This window comes from Vitis vinifera, chromosome 4, assembly GCF_030704535.1.
Source record: "Vitis vinifera cultivar Pinot Noir 40024 chromosome 4, ASM3070453v1".
In the NCBI taxonomy this organism is placed as follows: domain Eukaryota; kingdom Viridiplantae; phylum Streptophyta; class Magnoliopsida; order Vitales; family Vitaceae; genus Vitis; species Vitis vinifera.
The window spans coordinates 5,077,815-5,096,586 of NC_081808.1; the positions used below are offsets into that span (position 1 = coordinate 5,077,815).

At 33.7% G+C, this 18,772-nt stretch overlaps 2 protein-coding genes across 3 annotated transcripts; one reads left to right on the forward strand and one right to left on the reverse strand.

Moving 5' to 3' along the window:
* Positions 1 to 5,036: 5,036 nt before the first annotated feature.
* Positions 5,037 to 9,605, forward strand: LOC100268069 (uncharacterized). 2 transcript variants are annotated; one of them, XM_002282711.5, is made up of 5 exons: positions 5,037 to 5,276; positions 6,467 to 6,834; positions 6,917 to 7,008; positions 7,117 to 7,590; positions 8,455 to 9,605. In XM_002282711.5, the coding sequence occupies exons 2-5, from the start codon at positions 6,469 to 6,471 to the stop codon at positions 9,437 to 9,439; spliced, it is 1,917 nt and encodes a 638-aa protein (XP_002282747.1). In that variant the 5' UTR covers positions 5,037 to 5,276; positions 6,467 to 6,468; the 3' UTR covers positions 9,440 to 9,605. The 2 variants fall into 2 exon arrangements, with proteins under 2 accessions (XP_002282747.1, XP_010648673.1); XM_010650371.3 differs by lacking the exon at positions 5,037 to 5,276 and adding an exon at positions 5,324 to 6,372.
* Positions 9,606 to 10,022: 417 nt separating this feature from the next.
* On the reverse strand, positions 10,023 to 13,851 carry LOC100262916 (uncharacterized). Its single transcript, XM_002282714.4, has 2 exons — positions 13,439 to 13,851; positions 10,023 to 12,505 (listed from the first exon to the last, which is right to left on the reverse strand). Exons 1-2 carry the CDS (start codon positions 13,493 to 13,495, stop codon positions 10,238 to 10,240), a joined length of 2,325 nt encoding a protein of 774 aa, XP_002282750.1. The 5' UTR covers positions 13,496 to 13,851; the 3' UTR covers positions 10,023 to 10,237.
* Between the last annotated feature and the right edge of the window lie 4,921 nt (positions 13,852 to 18,772).

The following is an 18,772-nucleotide window of genomic DNA, read 5'->3' on the forward strand; positions in this document are numbered from 1 at the left end:
TCAATAACCAAGATGATCTCCTACCATAACCAAACTTTTCTCTATACATATTATAAATAAACCAAAATCAATGGTTGAGACTGTTAAACATCATATAGGTGGATCATGAGGCACTCCTTCAAACATAATAAAGGATGAAGTAGTTGTGTAAAAAGATGAAGTAGCTATGTAAAAGAGGACGTTGGATTGTTATGCCAAAGATGAATGCCTAGTTTGAGAGGTTTTCCACAAACATTAACATTTTCCTTTTATAGTTTATTGAAAGCAGTTTTATCATATATTTCATTTTTAGAACTTACCCGTTATAATATTGGAACTTAAAGTTAAAAACAACTTTTGACAAATTATGTAATAATTTCACTTGACTTAATAATTAAACATAATTTAACTTCTTATTTTAATTCATTAAGCACTAAATATATTAAGTGATGCCAAATAACCTCACATGTGAGAAAAAAAATGCAAAAGAACACCTTTGAATCTTTGATCTGTTCCCTAGATATTCAAACGTACGTTATCATTCTCTATGCTTGATTGGAGGGAATTCCTCTTTCCAGTATAGCATTATTCAAGTGGTGTCTGAGAACAACCCAATCGATCAAGGTATAAACACAACCATACAGGGAATTCATCATTCTAGTCTTGAATCTTTCGATCCAACACCCCCCACCCCTTGTGTTTGTTTCTCGAGACAATCAAAATCCCACTACTATTCCCAAAAAAAATAAAAAGAAAAAAAAACTCATTTGTCTATGGAAAAGAAACTCCAGAATAGGGTTCCGGATGAGGAACTTGCAAAAGGGTCCAACACCATACAATCTCGATTATATGTAATATATGGTAAAGTGATAAGTTGATATTTTTTTTAAAAAATTATTCACAACCAACGTAAAACAAGGGTTGTGGCTCAAAAATGGGTAATCAATTGGATATGATGACGTTGATTGGAATAAACTGGTAAGTTGATTTATTTATTTATTTCTATTTAAGGCTTGTGCTTACTTTAAGTATAGGATAGGTTACAAACACCTAGCATAAATGATGGGTTGAGGGGTATTTTTGAAAAAAAAAAATATGAAATTGATAAGTGTAATTTTGGGAAATAAAAGATATAAAACACCAAGTACTTCATTTGGATTATATGTAATATATGGTAAACTAGTAAGTTGATTTTTTTTTCAATTATTCACAACAAAACAAGGGTTGTGACTAAAATATGGGTAATCAATTGGGTAAGATGACGGTGATTGGAATAAACTCGTAAATTGATTGATTTATTTATTTATATTTAAGGCTTGGGTTTGCTTTAAAAGTGCATTTGATAGTGATTATAAGATGCGTTTCTAACATTTTTAACATTTGAAAATTTTTATTTTTAAGTGTTAAAAGGGTAAAACCTTCTTATAATCACTACCAAACATATTTTAAGAGTACGTTTGATAGTGATTTTAGAAAATATTTTATAATATTTTTAATGCTTGAAAAATAAAAATTCTCAAATATTAGAAATAGTAAAAACATTTTTTAAAATCATTATCAAACGCACTCTAAATATAGGATAAATTATAAACACCTCGCATAAATGATGGGTTGAGAAGTATCTTTGAAGAAAAAAAAATTGATAAAGGTAATTTTGGGAAACAAAAGATGTAAAACATCTCGTACTTTTATAAGTAGTATAGATGGAATGAATATATTAATAAGTTTTAAATTTTTAAGTGATGTGTGGACCCCGCATTTTGGCTCATGCGTTTCCCACTCGATGGCGAGCTCGATTTTTATTTGAAAAATTATGATTTTTATTTATTAAGAAAATGACTTGAAGTTGCCACTTATTTTTGTTTTATTTTTAAAGGGTAAACAAAATAAGAAAGAAAAACCCTAAGTGTGACTCCTTATTTTGGAAAAGGCAGTCTGTGAAAAACTGGATCGGGTTCGGGGATCAGGTTACTTATCAGGAAGGTACGGTAAAGACCATAACACCCCTCTAAGTCCTTAAAGTGGGTCTCTACTAATAAAATGAAGCAATCATAGCAATTGATTAATCGAGCATAAATACCAGATAAATATTACTCAAAACAAAAATAATTGAATAAATAGGAGAGGTAAAGAATGTACCTGAGTGATGAACCGGTTTACTTCAATGAAAGTGAATGTTAGCAATTAAATACAGAATAATCACATGCATGTATTAGAGTGGAATAAATCAATCATGTATAACGATCAAATCAACCAATCAATTATAAAATCACATATGTGGGGCCCCCACCAAAGCCCAATCTATCTTGCACGAATTAATCTCACAAATTTCATTATTCTGAAATTATGAAAATTGCATTCGTGCTTATGCAAAACCAAGAAAAACATAAGGTTTGAGAACCGGAGTAGAATTAAAATTGTTCGAGTGAAAACTGGATTTTTTAAATTTGTTTGAAAATTGGAGTCTCGAAAATTATTTGGAAATTGGAGATTCGCAAATTAAATTTAAGAATTGGAATTTTAGGAATTGAATTTGAAAGAAATTGGAATTTCGAAAATTATTCGAGAATTGGAGATTCGCAAATTAAATTTAAAAAAAATTGAAAATTTGAAAATTATTTGAGAATTTGAAGTTTTTTAAAAAATTAGAAATTACGTTCGGAAATTAAAAAATTGAATTTGGAAATCGGGATTTTGAATAATTACCTAAAAAACGGAATTTTAAAATGAATAAATAAATTGAATAATAATAATAGTAACGAAAATAATAATTAAATAAATGAACATGAATAGTGGAATTTAATTTTTTTTTAAAGCAGGAAATTAGATTTGAAAACCGGGATTTTGAAGAATTCTTTAAATGTGAAATTTTTAAAAAATAAATTTTAAAAAATGAAGTTTCGGAAATTAAAGTTTTAAAGATTATTCAAAAGTTATGGTTTTCAAAAATTATTTGTACAAGTGGAAAAGACGTGTACATGGGCTTAGGATGGAATGGCAAGTGGTCTTTAGATTATACAACCAAAACTCTCATCATGACTTACGGAGGCTGCCAACTGTGGAAGGTATCAAAGCTAGGAATAAATAAAACCTGGACGCGTGCACACTGAAATGGTTATTCATGTGGATTTGCAAGCATATGGGAGATAACAGCAGCGGAGGTGCATAAAGGACCCAAAAACATCTAACAGAATAGCATTCTAAAGGAGAAAACATGTAGCTCTCAATGAACATACCTGGAACGTCTCTTGGAACCAGATTTAATCATTTTCCAAGCACCTTCTTCCTCATCTCAGCTAGTTTTTCCTTCCAAGCTCAGCCGATTCTACTCCTAACCACTTCCCTAGCTCAAATGGTCTTCTCTCTAGTTATCATCTCTCTGAAGTCTCTGAAAAGCTCCCTCAACTCTCCATAACAGCTTTCTCTGCCCAGCTCGGGTTTTCCTTCAGCCTACTTCTCTCTCAATCTCATTCTCTGATTTTCTCTCTTTTCTCTCCCCCAGCTGCTCTCTTTTTTTTTTTCTCCCCCCTTGATAAAAATCTCTCTGAAAACGGCAGCCAAAGGTGCCTCTCCCTCTCAGAAAAATCGCCCTTCTATCTCTTTTCTATATCTTTCTCTCCAGCCGATTCCTACCTTCTCGGGCAAGCCATCACCTGCTTCCCTGTTTCAGCAGTCAGCAGCATGGCTTGCTTCATCAGCAGCACGGCGTCTCTTGCAGCTGGTCCCACGCATGGAGAGGGGTCCCCCCACACTTCTCGGGTGCTGCCAGCTCTTCTAATATATATAAAAAAACTAAATACCCCTTGGCTCTTCAAAGGGGGTCTACAGATGTATAAAAGATGAATGCAAAAGAGTTTTGGTAGATGCAAATATGATTTACCTAAAATAAAAAGTTGTGATTTATTGTGTATGATTCTTTATACTTATTTAATATGATATTTACCAAATTGTCAATCATTCTTGCTCTACCATTTACTATCCAAATAATTATTATAATAAATCATATTTACAATTTTGGTTGAACGGTAAATAATGAGAAGGAATTGTAGAAGCATTCCCCATTTGGAAAACAAGGAGATGATGAATGCCACGTCAAAACCCTTCCACGGTGGACTCACCCCCAAATTCATCCAACCAAATAACCTCAAAACTGAAATCAACCCAACGTATCTTTCCAAATTCACCCAAACCTTTACACAACGAAACTTTTACAATACAAAGCTTGAACACTACACTTCATTACAAAATCAATTCTCCCCTTAAAATTTGCCTAATTACTAGTTGAATTATCCAACTGTGAACATGGGTTTCCACCGTGGCAGCCATGTGATGTGATCAACATATTATTTTTAATTAAAATATTATAAAACTTGATTAAGACCAACCCTTACTTTTTGGCCAAGGACAACCAAATAGAAGAATCTTGCTTTGTGAATGGGTTGGAATCGAAACGTTTCAAATTTTTCAAAGTTTAAAACGTCCCTTATTTGAAAAAATAAATAAATTAATATATATTATTAATAGCAAGCCAAAAAAGTGGCCCAAATTTATGAAAAAGTAAACGTTAGATTAATGGACGCCTAACTGCATGCTAATGATACGGCAACAAACTACACATTAATTACGTAATTAATTAATTTAATACGGAAATTTTGCCTAATTTAAAAGACTCAAAGTTGCAAACTAAAAATACAATTAAATAAAAAATATTGACATTTAACACCTCGGATTAATTTTTATCACATTTAACCACCTTTTATTATATAAATAAAAAATATAAAATATAAAAATGATGATGTGTACCACACTATCCAAATTATAATTAAAAATTTATAATCTATAAGATTTAAAATATATGCCAAGTATATTTAAGAGTATGTTTGAAAATTATTTTTAAAAAAGAAAATTTAATTAAAAAAATCTCAAAAATACATTTTATAATTATTTTTAATTTAAAATTTATCATTTTTTATTTTTTTTATTTTTTATTACAGGGAATATATCGAATAAAATATTTAATGATATGGATATTATTTCGATACAATTACATTTACATTTGATAAAATTAAGATTAAGATTTTGGGCTGATATTTATAGGAGGTCCGGTCCGCCTTCACAAATCATCAGCAACATCATCATCCTCCTCTGCAGGATTGTAAACAAAGCAGTCTGCTTGTTCTTCGTATTCTTATTAATATTCTTGCGTTTGAAAACTTTTGATTCTCAATCCGCACTTACCGCCTTTTTTTTTACCTTTAATTCGTCGAAATCATCAACAATTTCCACCTCTGCCGTCGGTATGTATTCTTTCCCAATTTGGTGTTGATCGAAATTCCAGTTTTTTCTCCTCTTTTTGCAAATATTTTCGTTGCGGGATCATGGGTTCTTCTCTTCCTCTTTGTTTGGTCACTGAGGAAAAGAGGAAAGAAAAGGAAAGAGAAGAAAAGGAACGAAAATTGTGGGTTTTATGTTTTATTTTGTCATTTATTTTCAAAATGGAAAAATCAACTCAAGTAAGACCGTACGGGACATAGTTGAGTTAAGGCTGAGTTCGTTGGAATTCCTTGTTTTATCCGGATAAGAATCTTAGAAGGGTTTTTTTTTTCTTAGCAATCAAACAGATGTTTCTGTTATTTTCCGTATGCTTGATTTTTTTTTCAATTGTGCTTACAAACTTTCATTTGTTCATCCTAGTTACTACTATCTGTTTTCAAATGTTTCCTGTATTAATATCATTCTACATGATTGGATTTTTCTTATAATTTCTGGGCTTAGGATGAATTAGGTTACAGTGAAACATTGTCCCATACTTCTGATCGCTTGTGTATTACTAAGAAAATAAATTACTAAAGATGTCCAAAAATGATTCTGCAAGGGATCATAAATTTTTTGCTTCAAGATTTTGATTTGGGTCAGTTGAAGTAATTTTTGTTCAACCTATATTAACTCAGACTTTGATTCAAGGCCCTTTCTGCATATGATCATGTCTGAATCACTGAACATGTTGAATTATGTTCATATATTTATAATTCCGAAAATGTGATTTTCATTGAAATATCGTGCAATTCACACCTCAACTGAGGAAAAGCAACTTGACTTTTTATCAAGTGGTTGCTTGGCTTCTTGGTGAACCACACTCTGGTCCCAGAGTTGGATTTCCTTACTCCAATGCAGGAAATCCCGGTACCAGCTCTGTGGAGAAACATGCTTATTTTTACCCTTAACTAGAGCTTGGACTTTAACAGGTTTTTTACAGACACACAGTTGTGAATTGTGATGGACAATTAAAAGGGACCGGGAGAGATCTAGTGAACCCAAGTTACAATTTTTAATCGTACCTGCTGATTCTCTTTTGTGGGGCAGTAACAAGCCTTAGATTACTACCTTGAGCCTGTAATGAATGGAGAGCTAAGCATTTTGATGTTTACCTGTTTATCTTTTAGTATGTTTTGTGATTTTCAATGATTAATTTATCCTACTTAATTAGGAATGGCTGGAAAAGCTGCTGCAACTCAATCAGCTGCTGCTTTTGAGTTTGAACTTTTTGAAGGAGATCCTGATCATCTTAGGACTGTTGTAGCAACACCAAACCTGATTAGTCCATGGATTGATCCTGCAACATTGAAACTGAGACACAGAATTGGTAGAGGGCCCTTTGGCGATGTCTGGTTAGCAACCCAACATCTGTTCGCAGAAGATTATGACGAGTATCATGAAGTGGCTATCAAAATGTTACATCCAATCAAAGAGGATCTTATGAAGGTTGTATTGGATAAATTGGAAAACTTATTTTCTAAATGCCAAGGATTAAAAGGTGTTTGCTGGCTACATGGGATTTCGGTTATAAGTGGAAAGGTTAGTCTTTTGTATATATTTGGCATCCTATGTGGACATTTTGTCACCTTCCTCACTTTTGGCCTGCTCTATGTCCTTCCAGATTTGTATTATCATGAAATTCTATGAGGGATCTCTTGGTGACAAAATGGCTCATCTTAAAGGAGGGAAGCTTTCATTGCGTGACATTTTGAGGTGATGTTGGTCTGGGACGGCTGAAAAGATATGTTCATAAATGTATCTGAGATTCCCTTCTTGATTGATGGTATGGCTCACTTCCTCTCTTTTTGCTAATATTTACAGGTATGGGATCGATTTGGCACAAGCAATTTTAGAACTGCACTCAAAAGAGATTCTGGTTCTTAACCTTAAGCCTTATAACTTCCTACTTGATCAAAATGATGAAGCAATTCTCGGAGATTTGGGGATTCCTTATTTACTGCTTCAGATTCCATTGCCAAGCTCAGATATAGCTCGAAGACTTGGAACTCCAAACTACATGGCTCCAGAACAGTGGCAACCAGAAGTAAGAGGTCCCCTGTCCTTAGAGACCGACTCATGGGGATTTGGTTGCAGCATTGTGGAGATGTTGACTGGTGTTCAGCCTTGGTGTGGAAAGTCAGTTGAGGAGGTCCATGACTCAGTTGTCAGAAAGCAAGAAAAACCATTTATTCCAAGTGGTCTTCCTCCTGCTGTCGAGAGAGTTATCATTGGTTGCTTTGCTTATGACTTCAGGAGTCGACCTTCAATGAAAAATATATTAGAAGCATTCAAAAGGTAGGTTCTCTATTTTTTGTTTTTTCTTTTTCAATTCTTAAGTCTCAAATATAAAAGCTTCTGCCATCTTTTAGGTTTAGTTCAATGTCAGTATTCATTGATCATGGTATGACAGATATGTTTAATCGAAATGTTAACAATTACGTCCAGCTTTTACATAAATTTTCAGACTAAAAACTTCATAGATAAACAAGAGGAATGAACAGGTTTGCTATGCAGATGGCGTTTCCATGTGATCAACTTAGGTAGGATTGGATTTGTTTCAGAGCTGTACTTGAAGTTCTTGTATGTTTGAAAAAAAAAACATAAACAAATATATACATATACATATATATACACACACACGCGCACACACACACACATATATGTGTATATATGAATGTATTGGTGGGAGAGTGAATATTGGTGATGATATGATTTTATAGGATGATAGACTTGTTTGCATTTGAAAAGGATGAACGAGACTGCTCAGGGCTGTGGGCAAAGAATAATATGTTCTTATGTTTCAAAGGTTTTACCTCCAAGAACATGGTCCTCTGTGCTGTATTTATGTTTTCCTTGTTATTATTCCTAACCATGTGGACAGGATGACTATAGTGTGGATTTAGAAAACTTAAATTGGCTGGCCTTCAAACAATACCAGCCTTTATGGAACTGACTAGCCTCTGCCAATTCAGGGTTTGAGAACAGAAGCAGCAGTAAGTGTAAAAAGCTTGTTAGTAAGGTTACAACAATCATTTTCTGAGAGACTTATGGAACACTTATTGTTGCAATATTAGCTAGTTTTCAAATGTCCAGTTAAGATACTCTTGATCTTTTTCTTTTCTCCTTTTTGTATGTCATTAATTGCAACCAAATTTGCAGCTCTGAGAATGCAGTCTACAGTGATGGAGGCTGGACAGGGCTTGGGAGTAGAACAATTACGGACAATTTTATTGTTAATGGTTACTCAGAATGGTTTCTCTCTAAAGAGAATTTCCTAGTGGGTGACCTGGTGCGTTCGAGGAAGCCACCGCACTCATGCAAACCTGAGAACATGGATGTGCCGGGAGGAACCGTGGTGGGTTTAGAACGGGACTCTGATCAAGATGGTTACGTTCTGGTGAGGGTGCTCGGCATCCATGATCCTTTAAGGGTTCATAAATATACATTGGAGCGGGTTACATCAGGCTTAGCAGCAGGGGATTGGGTGCGTTTGGAGACTGAAGACAGGAGGAATTCACGGGTGGGTATTCTTCATTCTATCAGTCGTGATGGCAGCGTGGATGTTGGATTTATTGGGATGGAGACTCTTTGGAAGGGAAGTTGTACCAATCTCCAGATGGCAGAATCTTATTGCAAGGGGCAGTTTGTGAGGCTCAAGGCAAACGTTTTAAGCCCACGATTTGAATGGCCTCGGAAGAGGGGCGGGGCTTGGGCCACAGGAAGGATTTGGCAGGTCCTTCCAAATGGATGCTTGGTTGTTAACTTCCCAGGGAGGCTGCCTATAGGAGATGAATGCAGCAGCTTCTTGGCAGACCCAGCTGAAGTGGAACTGGTTTCTTTTAATACTAGTCCTGGATTGGTGAAGAAGTATCAACATCTGGAGGATTTTCACTGGGCTGTGAGGCCACTTCTAATTGCACTGGGCCTATTTTCAGCAATGAAGTTTGGCATTTTTGTTGGAAAGAAGATAGGAATAGGAAGGTCAAAGGAGAAGAGAGGCCAGAGCACTATGACACAGAACGAGAGTCAACGTTTGGACAATCAGACTGCCGGCAATGCAGCTTGGCTTCCTCAAACAGTGGCAGTCTCCTCAGAGAAGGTGTTAGCTCAGGTAATGGCCGGTAAATTTCTGCCCAAGAGCTAAGTGGAACTTTGCTGGCATGTACATAAAATTGCATGAGGAAATCCATTAGCTGGTTTAGAACCAAAAAGTACTGCAAAATGGGTATCCAAGTTGATGAATTTACGGTGGTGTATATATACTTTTAAAGTGAATTCAGTGCTATAAATATGTCTATTTTTCTGCTTTATCTTATGGACCTGCCTGCTTTGACTTATTATTTGTTGGATCTTCCCGTCTTATCCCAAGGTTGACACCCGAGGGTTTGGTCCCATGGAGAGTATGAAGGATTTTACCATTAATATAAAAGAAAAAAAAAATTAAAAATAACTGAAAATAAAAACATTGCATATAAAAATTATTTTAAAAAAATATTTGAAAACATAAACAATAAGTTTAATAACATTCCAAGTTCCCACTAAAAAATTGTTTTTGAAAACGTTATTAATCAGGTCCTCATGAAGTGTGCATCTCGAAATCATTAGGGCTTAGAAGTCATTCTTTCTGGAAATTGCTTCTTGGCAGTACCTCACATCCGAGTCATATGACAAATATACAATCCAAAATCATATCCCACATGGCATCAAACCCGTTTGGAAAAGAGGGATTGAATAAAAATAAAATATCCTTTTTATTTGAATTGTGGAATTTATAGAAGGTGAACACTCTCTGACTCTTTTGACTGTAGAACATGATGTAACAACATGGCTTCACACAAGTGCCACTAAAACAAAGGAACTAATACCCCCAAACACTTTCTACTAATGTACTAGTACATAAATCAGTTAGATATCCACACAGAATCTGGTCAACTCAACTCTACTAGTTTGCAGCACCAACAACACCGGCCTCTTGCACAAGCTGGTCAGTGATAGCTGAAAGCCGAGCAACTTCAGTTTTAACCTTGGTAAAATGCTCATTATTCTCATGCATACTTAACCAGGGATCAAAACCATTTGGCAGGAATATAGCAGTATCAGTCTCAGAGTCAACGCTCAAGCTAACATTATGCAGAAGCTCACAACTCATTTCTGCAAGTTTATGTAGTGCGCTAGTTGCAGCTTCAACTTCCAGTTGAGCTGCCTCCAGTTGGAGTTTCTCAATGGCCAAATCACCAACACTTTTCTCACCAATTCTTTCTTGTGCCAAAGCATAAAGATTCTTCAGATGATTAGCATCCTCCATCGTTTCTTCCTTCATCCTTCTAAGTTCCTTCTCCCTTGCATCTAATCTCTCAAGAGCTATTTTGAGTTCCTCGTCTTTAATTGTGAGAGCCCTCTGTGCAGCTAGAACTTCCAGTTCTTTCGTTCTGAGGCTTTCTCTGGTCAACTCGAGTTCAGTTTCTAACCTTTTCTCCTGCCTCTTAAAATCATCGGTTGGTTTCTCAAACAGTTGGTGTAGTAAATTCTGGCCCATATCATCAAATGGGCTAGTTGCAGTACATTCTTCATCCTTTGTGCAGATAACCAGTTTGTTTGTGAGGTCTACAATCCGTTCTACCACACTCTCTGCTTCAGAAAATTTCAGCTTCGTATCATTGAGCTCATGTTGCATTATCAGCAGATGTTCCTCTTTCTCCTTCAGCAAAGTAGTGGCCTGCATAAGCTGGTCTTCTCTATTATTCATGAGCATCTTTAGCTCCGAAACTTCCTGGTTTACTTCCTCCAACTTTTTCTGTGCATTGAAGAGTTCCAAATCTCTCTCCTTCAAGATAAGCTGAAGGGACACCTGCTCAGATTTCAAATGCTGGATTTCTAGTCTAGCTTCCACTAGTTCCGACTCTTTAACCTGAAGCAGGTTATGCAGTTCTCCAAATTCAGTAGTTTTCTGATCAAGCTCCTTTTGGAGAAAAGACGTCTCTTGGATTACCTGTTGCAGAGAAGATTTTTCTTTCCTCAGCTCTTCTTGTAACTCTTCCATGAGCTCCTTCTTCACAGATAAGTCCCACTCAAGCTCCTTGTTTCGAGATTCTGCAACCCTCAGTTTCACTCTTTCACTCTCTACTTCAATTTGGGCATCTTTCAAACTCGTCATGTAATGATTAATGCTAGTTTTTTGTTCTTCAAGTTCTGCGAGTTGTTTCTCTAACAGCTTCTCCTGCTCTTGCATTTTTTGTCTTGATGAAGCGAGAGATTTCTGGGAAGAAACCAATTCAGATCTCACATCATGAAGAAGCCTCTTCGCTCTTCTGAATTCCTTCATAGTTTTATTACTCTCTCCCATGTGTTTAGCTGCATCCTCTGCCAATTTCTTCAGTTCTTCCTTTGCTAATAACCAATCCATTGTCTTCTTCTCCAAATTGGCCTCTGCCACTTTGAGCTTCTTCTCTTCAAGTTTCCGAAGCATCATAGATTCTTCTAGTTCTTCCTCTTTCTCTTGGATTGATTTTTGAAGTTCTTGCAGTTCTATTTCTTGTTTCTTGACAACTTCATTGGCTTCATCCAGGAGCTTAGCCATTGATTGGAGTTCAGATTCCTTCTTAGCAGCTTCCTCAGTCTTCTTCATCAACTCATTTCTCATTTTATCCATTTCATCTTGTTTCGAAGACAGAGCAGATCGTGCAGCAAAAATTTCTTGGTCTCTGTCTTTAAGCTGAAGTTTTAGATCTTCTATCTGCCTTGCTCGAGAAGCTAGGTTAAGATTTGCCTGCTTCAGCTCCTCTTCTAGTTTCTCGTGCTTAGAGCAAGCAACAGCAATTTCTTCTGCATGCCGCTTCAACTCCTCCTTTGCACGGTTTAATTCAGTATGTTCCATCAAAACCATCCCCGCTGCATCTTGGAGATCTTCTTCCTTTTTCTTTAAGGCTACCAATGCAGCCTGAAGATCAGATTCTAAGGTTTCAAGGTTAAGCCCCAATTGTATGTCCAGTGGAAGACCAGGATCCCTACTCATATGTTCTTCTAGTTTCTGCGTCTGTGCAAACAACCTCTCCAGAAGAACCCTAGCTGGTTCAGTTGACCCATTGTCATTTATGCTTGACTTCCTGTTGTTCAAGACTGATTTGACAATCCGCCTGGAATGACCCTTTCTTTTTGAAGTTGTCATAACAGCTAATCTCTTCTGCTTCCTGTTGAGCCCAAGGGAACACAACTGCAGACAGCATTACACCATAAAAAATTATCATAATCTATTAAGAATCCAACCAGCCCAAATGCATACACATTTGCCTTCTTATTGTCTCTTTTTTTTTTCTTTTTTCTTTTTTTTTTGTCCTTCATTTGGTCAATTATCATCCAGATGAAAATAAACCTGTCTGAAAAAGCAATTAAATTGATGAGGCCCACTTGCAAAGAGGATTCAAAAACTAGAAGCAATAAGCTGAAGGATGAGAAAACTAAACGCTACAGGACAATCAGAAGATAGAGGTAAAGCAAAAGAACTGAATTGTAGAAGCAACACCCAGTTTACCATCAGTCTTACAAATCTCTAGGTTGGGACAAGAAAAGGAAGGAATAAGTTGAATCACCCCAAACAATCAAGATGGAAAATTTTCAGTTTTGATCGGAGGCCAAGTTCATTACCCAAATTTTTGCAATTAGGGAAGACAATAATCATATCAGTTATGAACAACCCAAAATCAAATGAATGGATGCATCCATCAAAGGACTGTTTGGATGTCCTGCAGAAAATGATAGTGATCATTTTCGTTTTACATGGAACCCGAAGCTACAAATCCATAATCACATACTAGAAAACTAGAAATTTAAAAATAAAATCATCTAAGATAAATAGATAATAAATCAAACACAAAATTTGGGCAATGATTTTTAAATTCCAAGGAACATCCAAACATGTCCTGAATGATCTTTCAACTCTTGCCATATTCACTATGACATACCATTATGCTCCATAACATCTAAAATGAAATACACAACCCTAATACTCCGTCTTTTTTTCTTTCAAATTGGACCCCTAAGAAGCCCTAGCATACATCTTCAAAGTTCGCACCTTCATTTATCATATCCTTATATCAATAATACAGTGCAAAGTTTGAAAAAAAATGAGTGAAATAGAAGAGAGAACCTGGGAGTAATGGTGAGAAGAGGTGGGTGGAACGTGGAAAACGGCTGCGAAGGCCATAGCTCAGCTCTGGAACGCATCCGTACAAAGAAGATGCTAGAATCTACAGATAGAAGAAATGCAGAGAGCGCATAACCTAGAGATGTAAAGACACAGATTCCTTGGAAATGGTGGAAGCGATGGGAGGGAAAAGCAGAAGGCGCACTTTAGCAATACGTTTCGTCGGGAATCTCGTGGAAAGGGGGCAGACAGGCTAACGTGAGCCGGGTTCTTACTTCTTAACTTCTTACACAGAGGATGTAAGGCCACCGGGTGCAGGTTAGCGCGGCGGCTCAATTGCGCGTGTGCAATCAAATTATAGATAGGAGAAATCCTACGTGTAGTCGGAAGGGAAATCTGGTGGGCACGGGAGCATGGGATTGGAAATTTACCCAATCAGTGTTATATTTAAATTAAATTTTATAATTATTATATTTTTGTTATTTTAATTTCATATAATATTTTATCATAATTTTAAAAAATAAAATACATCCCTCATCCCCTTCTATCGAAGCCATTTATCTGACTTTTTAATTTCACTTTCTAAAAATGATGAAATCCATTAATTTTTTTTTTCTAAAAAAAAAAAAAAAGGTCCATGTGGTCGTTTGATTTCATTTAATAAATGGTCCAGCTTTAACGTGATTCACACCACTCATCTCCTTTTATAAAGTGGGGTTATTGTGGGGATTAAAAATTGACGTGGATACAAAGCTGCCATCCATCCTTCTCTCCAAGCTTCACCTATGCATTATTTTCAACCCAATAAATAGGTAGATGGCTTGTTACACGTCGCTTGTTATACATAACGCATCGTATAAACTATTTAATAATCAATGTAATGACAAACACCCAATCATATAGATATTATCAACTCTAAATCTAAAAGAATCTTTATGATTTTAAAACGCATTTACAAGATTAAAGAGAACTTATACATATATGATTTTTGTATTTTATTTTTTTTATCTGATATCGGATATCACAAATACCTCTCATATAGACATAACATACCATAGAATTGTGAGGTTAAACAGACAACCTTCCTCTATAGGGCCAAACAAATCCCCACATATCTACACAATTAGATGTTAGTCATTACAAATGTTATCAAAGTTGATCATGAATCTTGGTGTGAGAGTTTGTTTAGTCTTGTAAATAATATTTGTTTGTTTGGCCCTACAACCCCATAAAATACAATAAAGACGTTATGTTTACATGTAGGAATGTTTGTAATATCTCATATCAAATAAAAAGTTTTTGACACTATATAAATGTAAATTCTTCTTAACTTTGTAAATATGTTTTAAAGTTGTGAATGCGAGATTCTTTTGGATATAGAGTGAACAACATCTACACAGTTGAGTCTGGATCGTTATAAAATGTGAGTTAAGTAGGTTGTAATTATAAATTTACGATTGGATTAATTAAAATAATTATTAAATGGAATTTAGATTAATATTGTGTTATACATATTGATCTGATAACAATTTGTTTATTGAACGAGTTATATAAATCAGCACAAATCCCCTTCCAATAACACCTTTTTTTCATACGAAATGGAAAACTAAGATTGAACATGGTGGTGCATGCTGGGTTTGGGTTGGGCCATCTGAGATCCCTTAATTAGATAGCCCAGATCTAGCCCACTTTCATTTTGAAACTCAAGTGGCCCAGTCCATTTTGCAGCTCAAAAATATTGAAACTTTCAGGAAGTGGGGATTGCTGTGGTTAGTGCTTTATTATTTTTATTTTTTGGGGGGCCCAAGAGCAAGTGGCTGGTTACCCAGCACTCTCTCCTGCTTATTTTTCTTTTGATGAATTATTGGAAAGAGTTCTAGAAGAAGCAGTCTTTTTATGGTACCAAAAATGGTCACATAACCACATAAAAAATATACCATTTTGACCTATTTTGAAACATTTGTGTAAGAAGACATCTTTTATCACTCGTGTTTTATCTTTTAATTTTTTATTTTATTTAAAGTAGCATTTTAAAATTAGGCTTCTTTTCAAATTTAGAAACTACAAAATGCGATTTTTAAATTTTTACTAAAACTGCATTCTCAAAATAAGATTTGTTTTAATTACTGTAACCCAATATTGAAATTTTTATTATAAATCATCTTTGATTTTTTGAATCTCGTAGCATGAGTTCTAATTAAGAATTACAACGGGATGAGTTTGGGACAAGTTGTTCTATCTCAATGTCATTCCATTTATTTAAAATAATTTTCATCTACATCTTATTTTAAAATAAAACTGGATAAAGTGGGTATGTAAATTTTACATATGTACCCGTATATATAATTTTAAATATTAAAATTTTTAATTATATTAAAATAAATATATTTATAACTAATTAAAATATTATAATTTATTTTATTGAAAAGTATTTATTATTCTTATATCAAAAATAGGAAAATAAAAATTATATTAAATTAAATTTATATATAATTGGGATAGACGGAATGAAACAAAGTAATACCTGAACCCCACCCTAAACTTGTCCTGAGTTTTAAAATAAATAAAAAAACAAATTTGTTTAAAATTTATTTATTTAAATTTCAAGTCCTTCCTATTGAGGATAGAACTTAATAAGTACCTGAAAAAATCTTATGATTTAACACATTCATGTTTATGTTGATCCTAAGCCCTACAAAAATCTCAAAAGATACAATAATAATAAAGGATGATACACATGTATGGTGGGTATGAATTAAATGTTGGCACACACCTATCAATGATGGTAGGAGACAAACACCGTTATAATTTCATAAGATTCAACAACACCCTCATCACATCTTGAACATATGTGTTTAAATTAGTATAAAGTATGAGTGGAATCAGAGGACAAATTTGGGGCCAATCATAGTAGAAACCACCTAATACATAATTGCACCTCCGAATAATAATAATAATAAGAAGAAATTAAGCATAGATTGATAAACCCTAAGTTGTTGTCATGAAAATGTCCCAACCAATGTCCCCATCATCCAACAATCCAAGATCTTGGCGTGTCTCCTTTAGATTTATCCGATATCCATAGATTTATATGCCTCTTTGCGCCAATGATACGTTGCATCAAATCATATATCCCAACTTTATTTCATGTGCCTTAATCCCCTCGATAGGACCATCAATCTTGTGATCATCAAACTAATAATGTCCACTCAATGGTGAGAAGTCAAAGTGCAACTTTTTCTTTCCTTTTTTCACGGTTGGAATTCCAGTACAATAACGAATAACATCTGTACGTTCCGATGCCCGATTATTCAAGTAATTTAATATCACGTGTAAATTTGGGTTTACGGGTTTGACCAATTTTATAAAAAAAATAAATCGGTTGATTTTAGGATATTGTCGTTGTTGATTGAGATGATGTTTGTTTTTTTATTTAATTTTAAATATGATTTTAATATTTAATAGTATTAAATATTAAATTATTTATTTTTATAATATTTTATTTTTATTAAGTATTAAAAAATATAAAAAATCAATATGTTATTTTTTTTCGATAAAAAGTTATATATTTTGATTTTTTTTATTCGGTAAAAAATGTATAATAAATGATGAAAAAATAAAAAAATAAAAAATTTAAATTTTAAAAATAAATTATTTTTTATAAAAAGTTAATAAAAAAACAAATATCACCTGACACATAGTTCCAAACTGTTTGGAAATTATTATAATTTGCTTAAAATGGGTTATTTTGACCCAAATTTCCGACGTCATCGCCATCTTGCCACAATTGGAGAGGGAAGGGTACGATGAGGGTGAGCACATGGGAACATAACCAGACGTCATCCGTGGGGTTTGACTTTGCGTGTGGGTAAGTGACAAAGGTCCAAAGGAGATGCGGATGATCTTTGAATTTTGGGGGAGGCTCAAGGTAGAGCGTTGGATTCCCTCGTACGGACCATAAAAGATATGATGGGAGGAAATCTGCAGATGTGAGTGGATATCCCAAAGGTGTTAATGATCATGTTATTATTTTGCGTCGTACACGCGCGTGCGCATGCACAGTGTTTTTGTACCGTTGATTTTGTGCGTGCCTCCCTTCTTTTTTTTTTTCCTCTTTCACCACGCGCTCTTCGCCCTCGTCTCTCGTGTTTCATTTTTTTTTTTCAATATATAAAACTATAAATTTTATTTATAATATCATAAATAGTTTTCGATATTTCTATTAAAACATATGTTTAATTTGTAACATGGTTTTTCTAAATTTTATTTATAATATCACAAATAGTTTTTACGATATTATAAATTTTATTTCCTTTTTTATTAAAATAACTTTTATAATTTTTTTTATGATTATAAAAAAACATTTTACCAATTACGGAACCTCAGAAAATTGCGTAGAGTATTATAAAGAGTTTAAGATATCTCTTCTATGGATAATATATATATAACTTTTGTTTTGAAAATGCGGGAAATATTTTAAAAAGGGAAATGTTAAAGGTTCTATAAAGTTATTCCATTTTATTTTATTTTTATTTTATAAATTAATCATAAATATAACATAATACATCTTATTGAACAAATTAACTTAGGATATCATGTCCTTCAAATGAATGGAATATGGATATCCTATCATATTTTATCCAATATTAATTAAGTGTCTTATTTTATCATATATTTCAAAATGATATGAGTTTAGCCTATATTTGATTAGCGGGATATAACATAATATATAATAAGAAATAAGAGAACATATCTTATTTCATATTTGGTTTGTAATGAAATAGGATATGCTTATCTTATTCTATATTAACAAAAAATGGGATAAGAAAAATGATGGTTGAAAAAGGAAATATAATATTTATAAAATAGTACAAATATATGTATGGTTTGATATATATAAAAATTGTTTTTATATATTGAATAACATAATATAACAAAATTTATTTATATATTTTAAATACTATAATCATGAATATTTGTATGAGAGAATTTTATTTTATTTTTAATAGCAAATATTAAAACATAATGTAATTTTTATTTTAAAAAATATTAAATACCGACTTATTTAATTTAATTTCTTATTTATTTTATAAATTAAATAAAAATATGATATAATATATCTTATTACATATTCTATTTCAGGATTTCATGTCCATTAAATATAATATTAAATTATATCCAATATGATTGTAATGATACATTAGAATATGCATTTTTTATCCACTTAAATATCACATCTTAGCATATAAGTGTCTGACATATCTGGACCAAACGTGGCCTTAACGGATGAAGGTTTTTAAAGAAATGTAATATATTATGGTTAGTAATGACTAATGA

Coding starts and splice junctions, on each gene's coding strand:
- LOC100262916 (XM_002282714.4), bottom strand. CDS start 13,495: ATGGCCTTCGCAGCCGTTTTCCACGTTCCACCCACCTCTTCTCACCAT. Junction 12,506..13,438: donor CTTCTCACCATTACTCCCAG/GTTCTCTCTTCT, acceptor TGCTGTCTGCAG/TTGTGTTCCCTTGGGCTCAA.
- LOC100268069 (XM_002282711.5), top strand. CDS start 6,469: ATGGCTGGAAAAGCTGCTGCAACTCAATCAGCTGCTGCTTTTGAGTTT. Junction 6,835..6,916: donor TTTCGGTTATAAGTGGAAAG/GTTAGTCTTTTG, acceptor ATGTCCTTCCAG/ATTTGTATTATCATGAAATT. Junction 7,591..8,454: donor ATATTAGAAGCATTCAAAAG/GTAGGTTCTCTA, acceptor CCAAATTTGCAG/CTCTGAGAATGCAGTCTACA.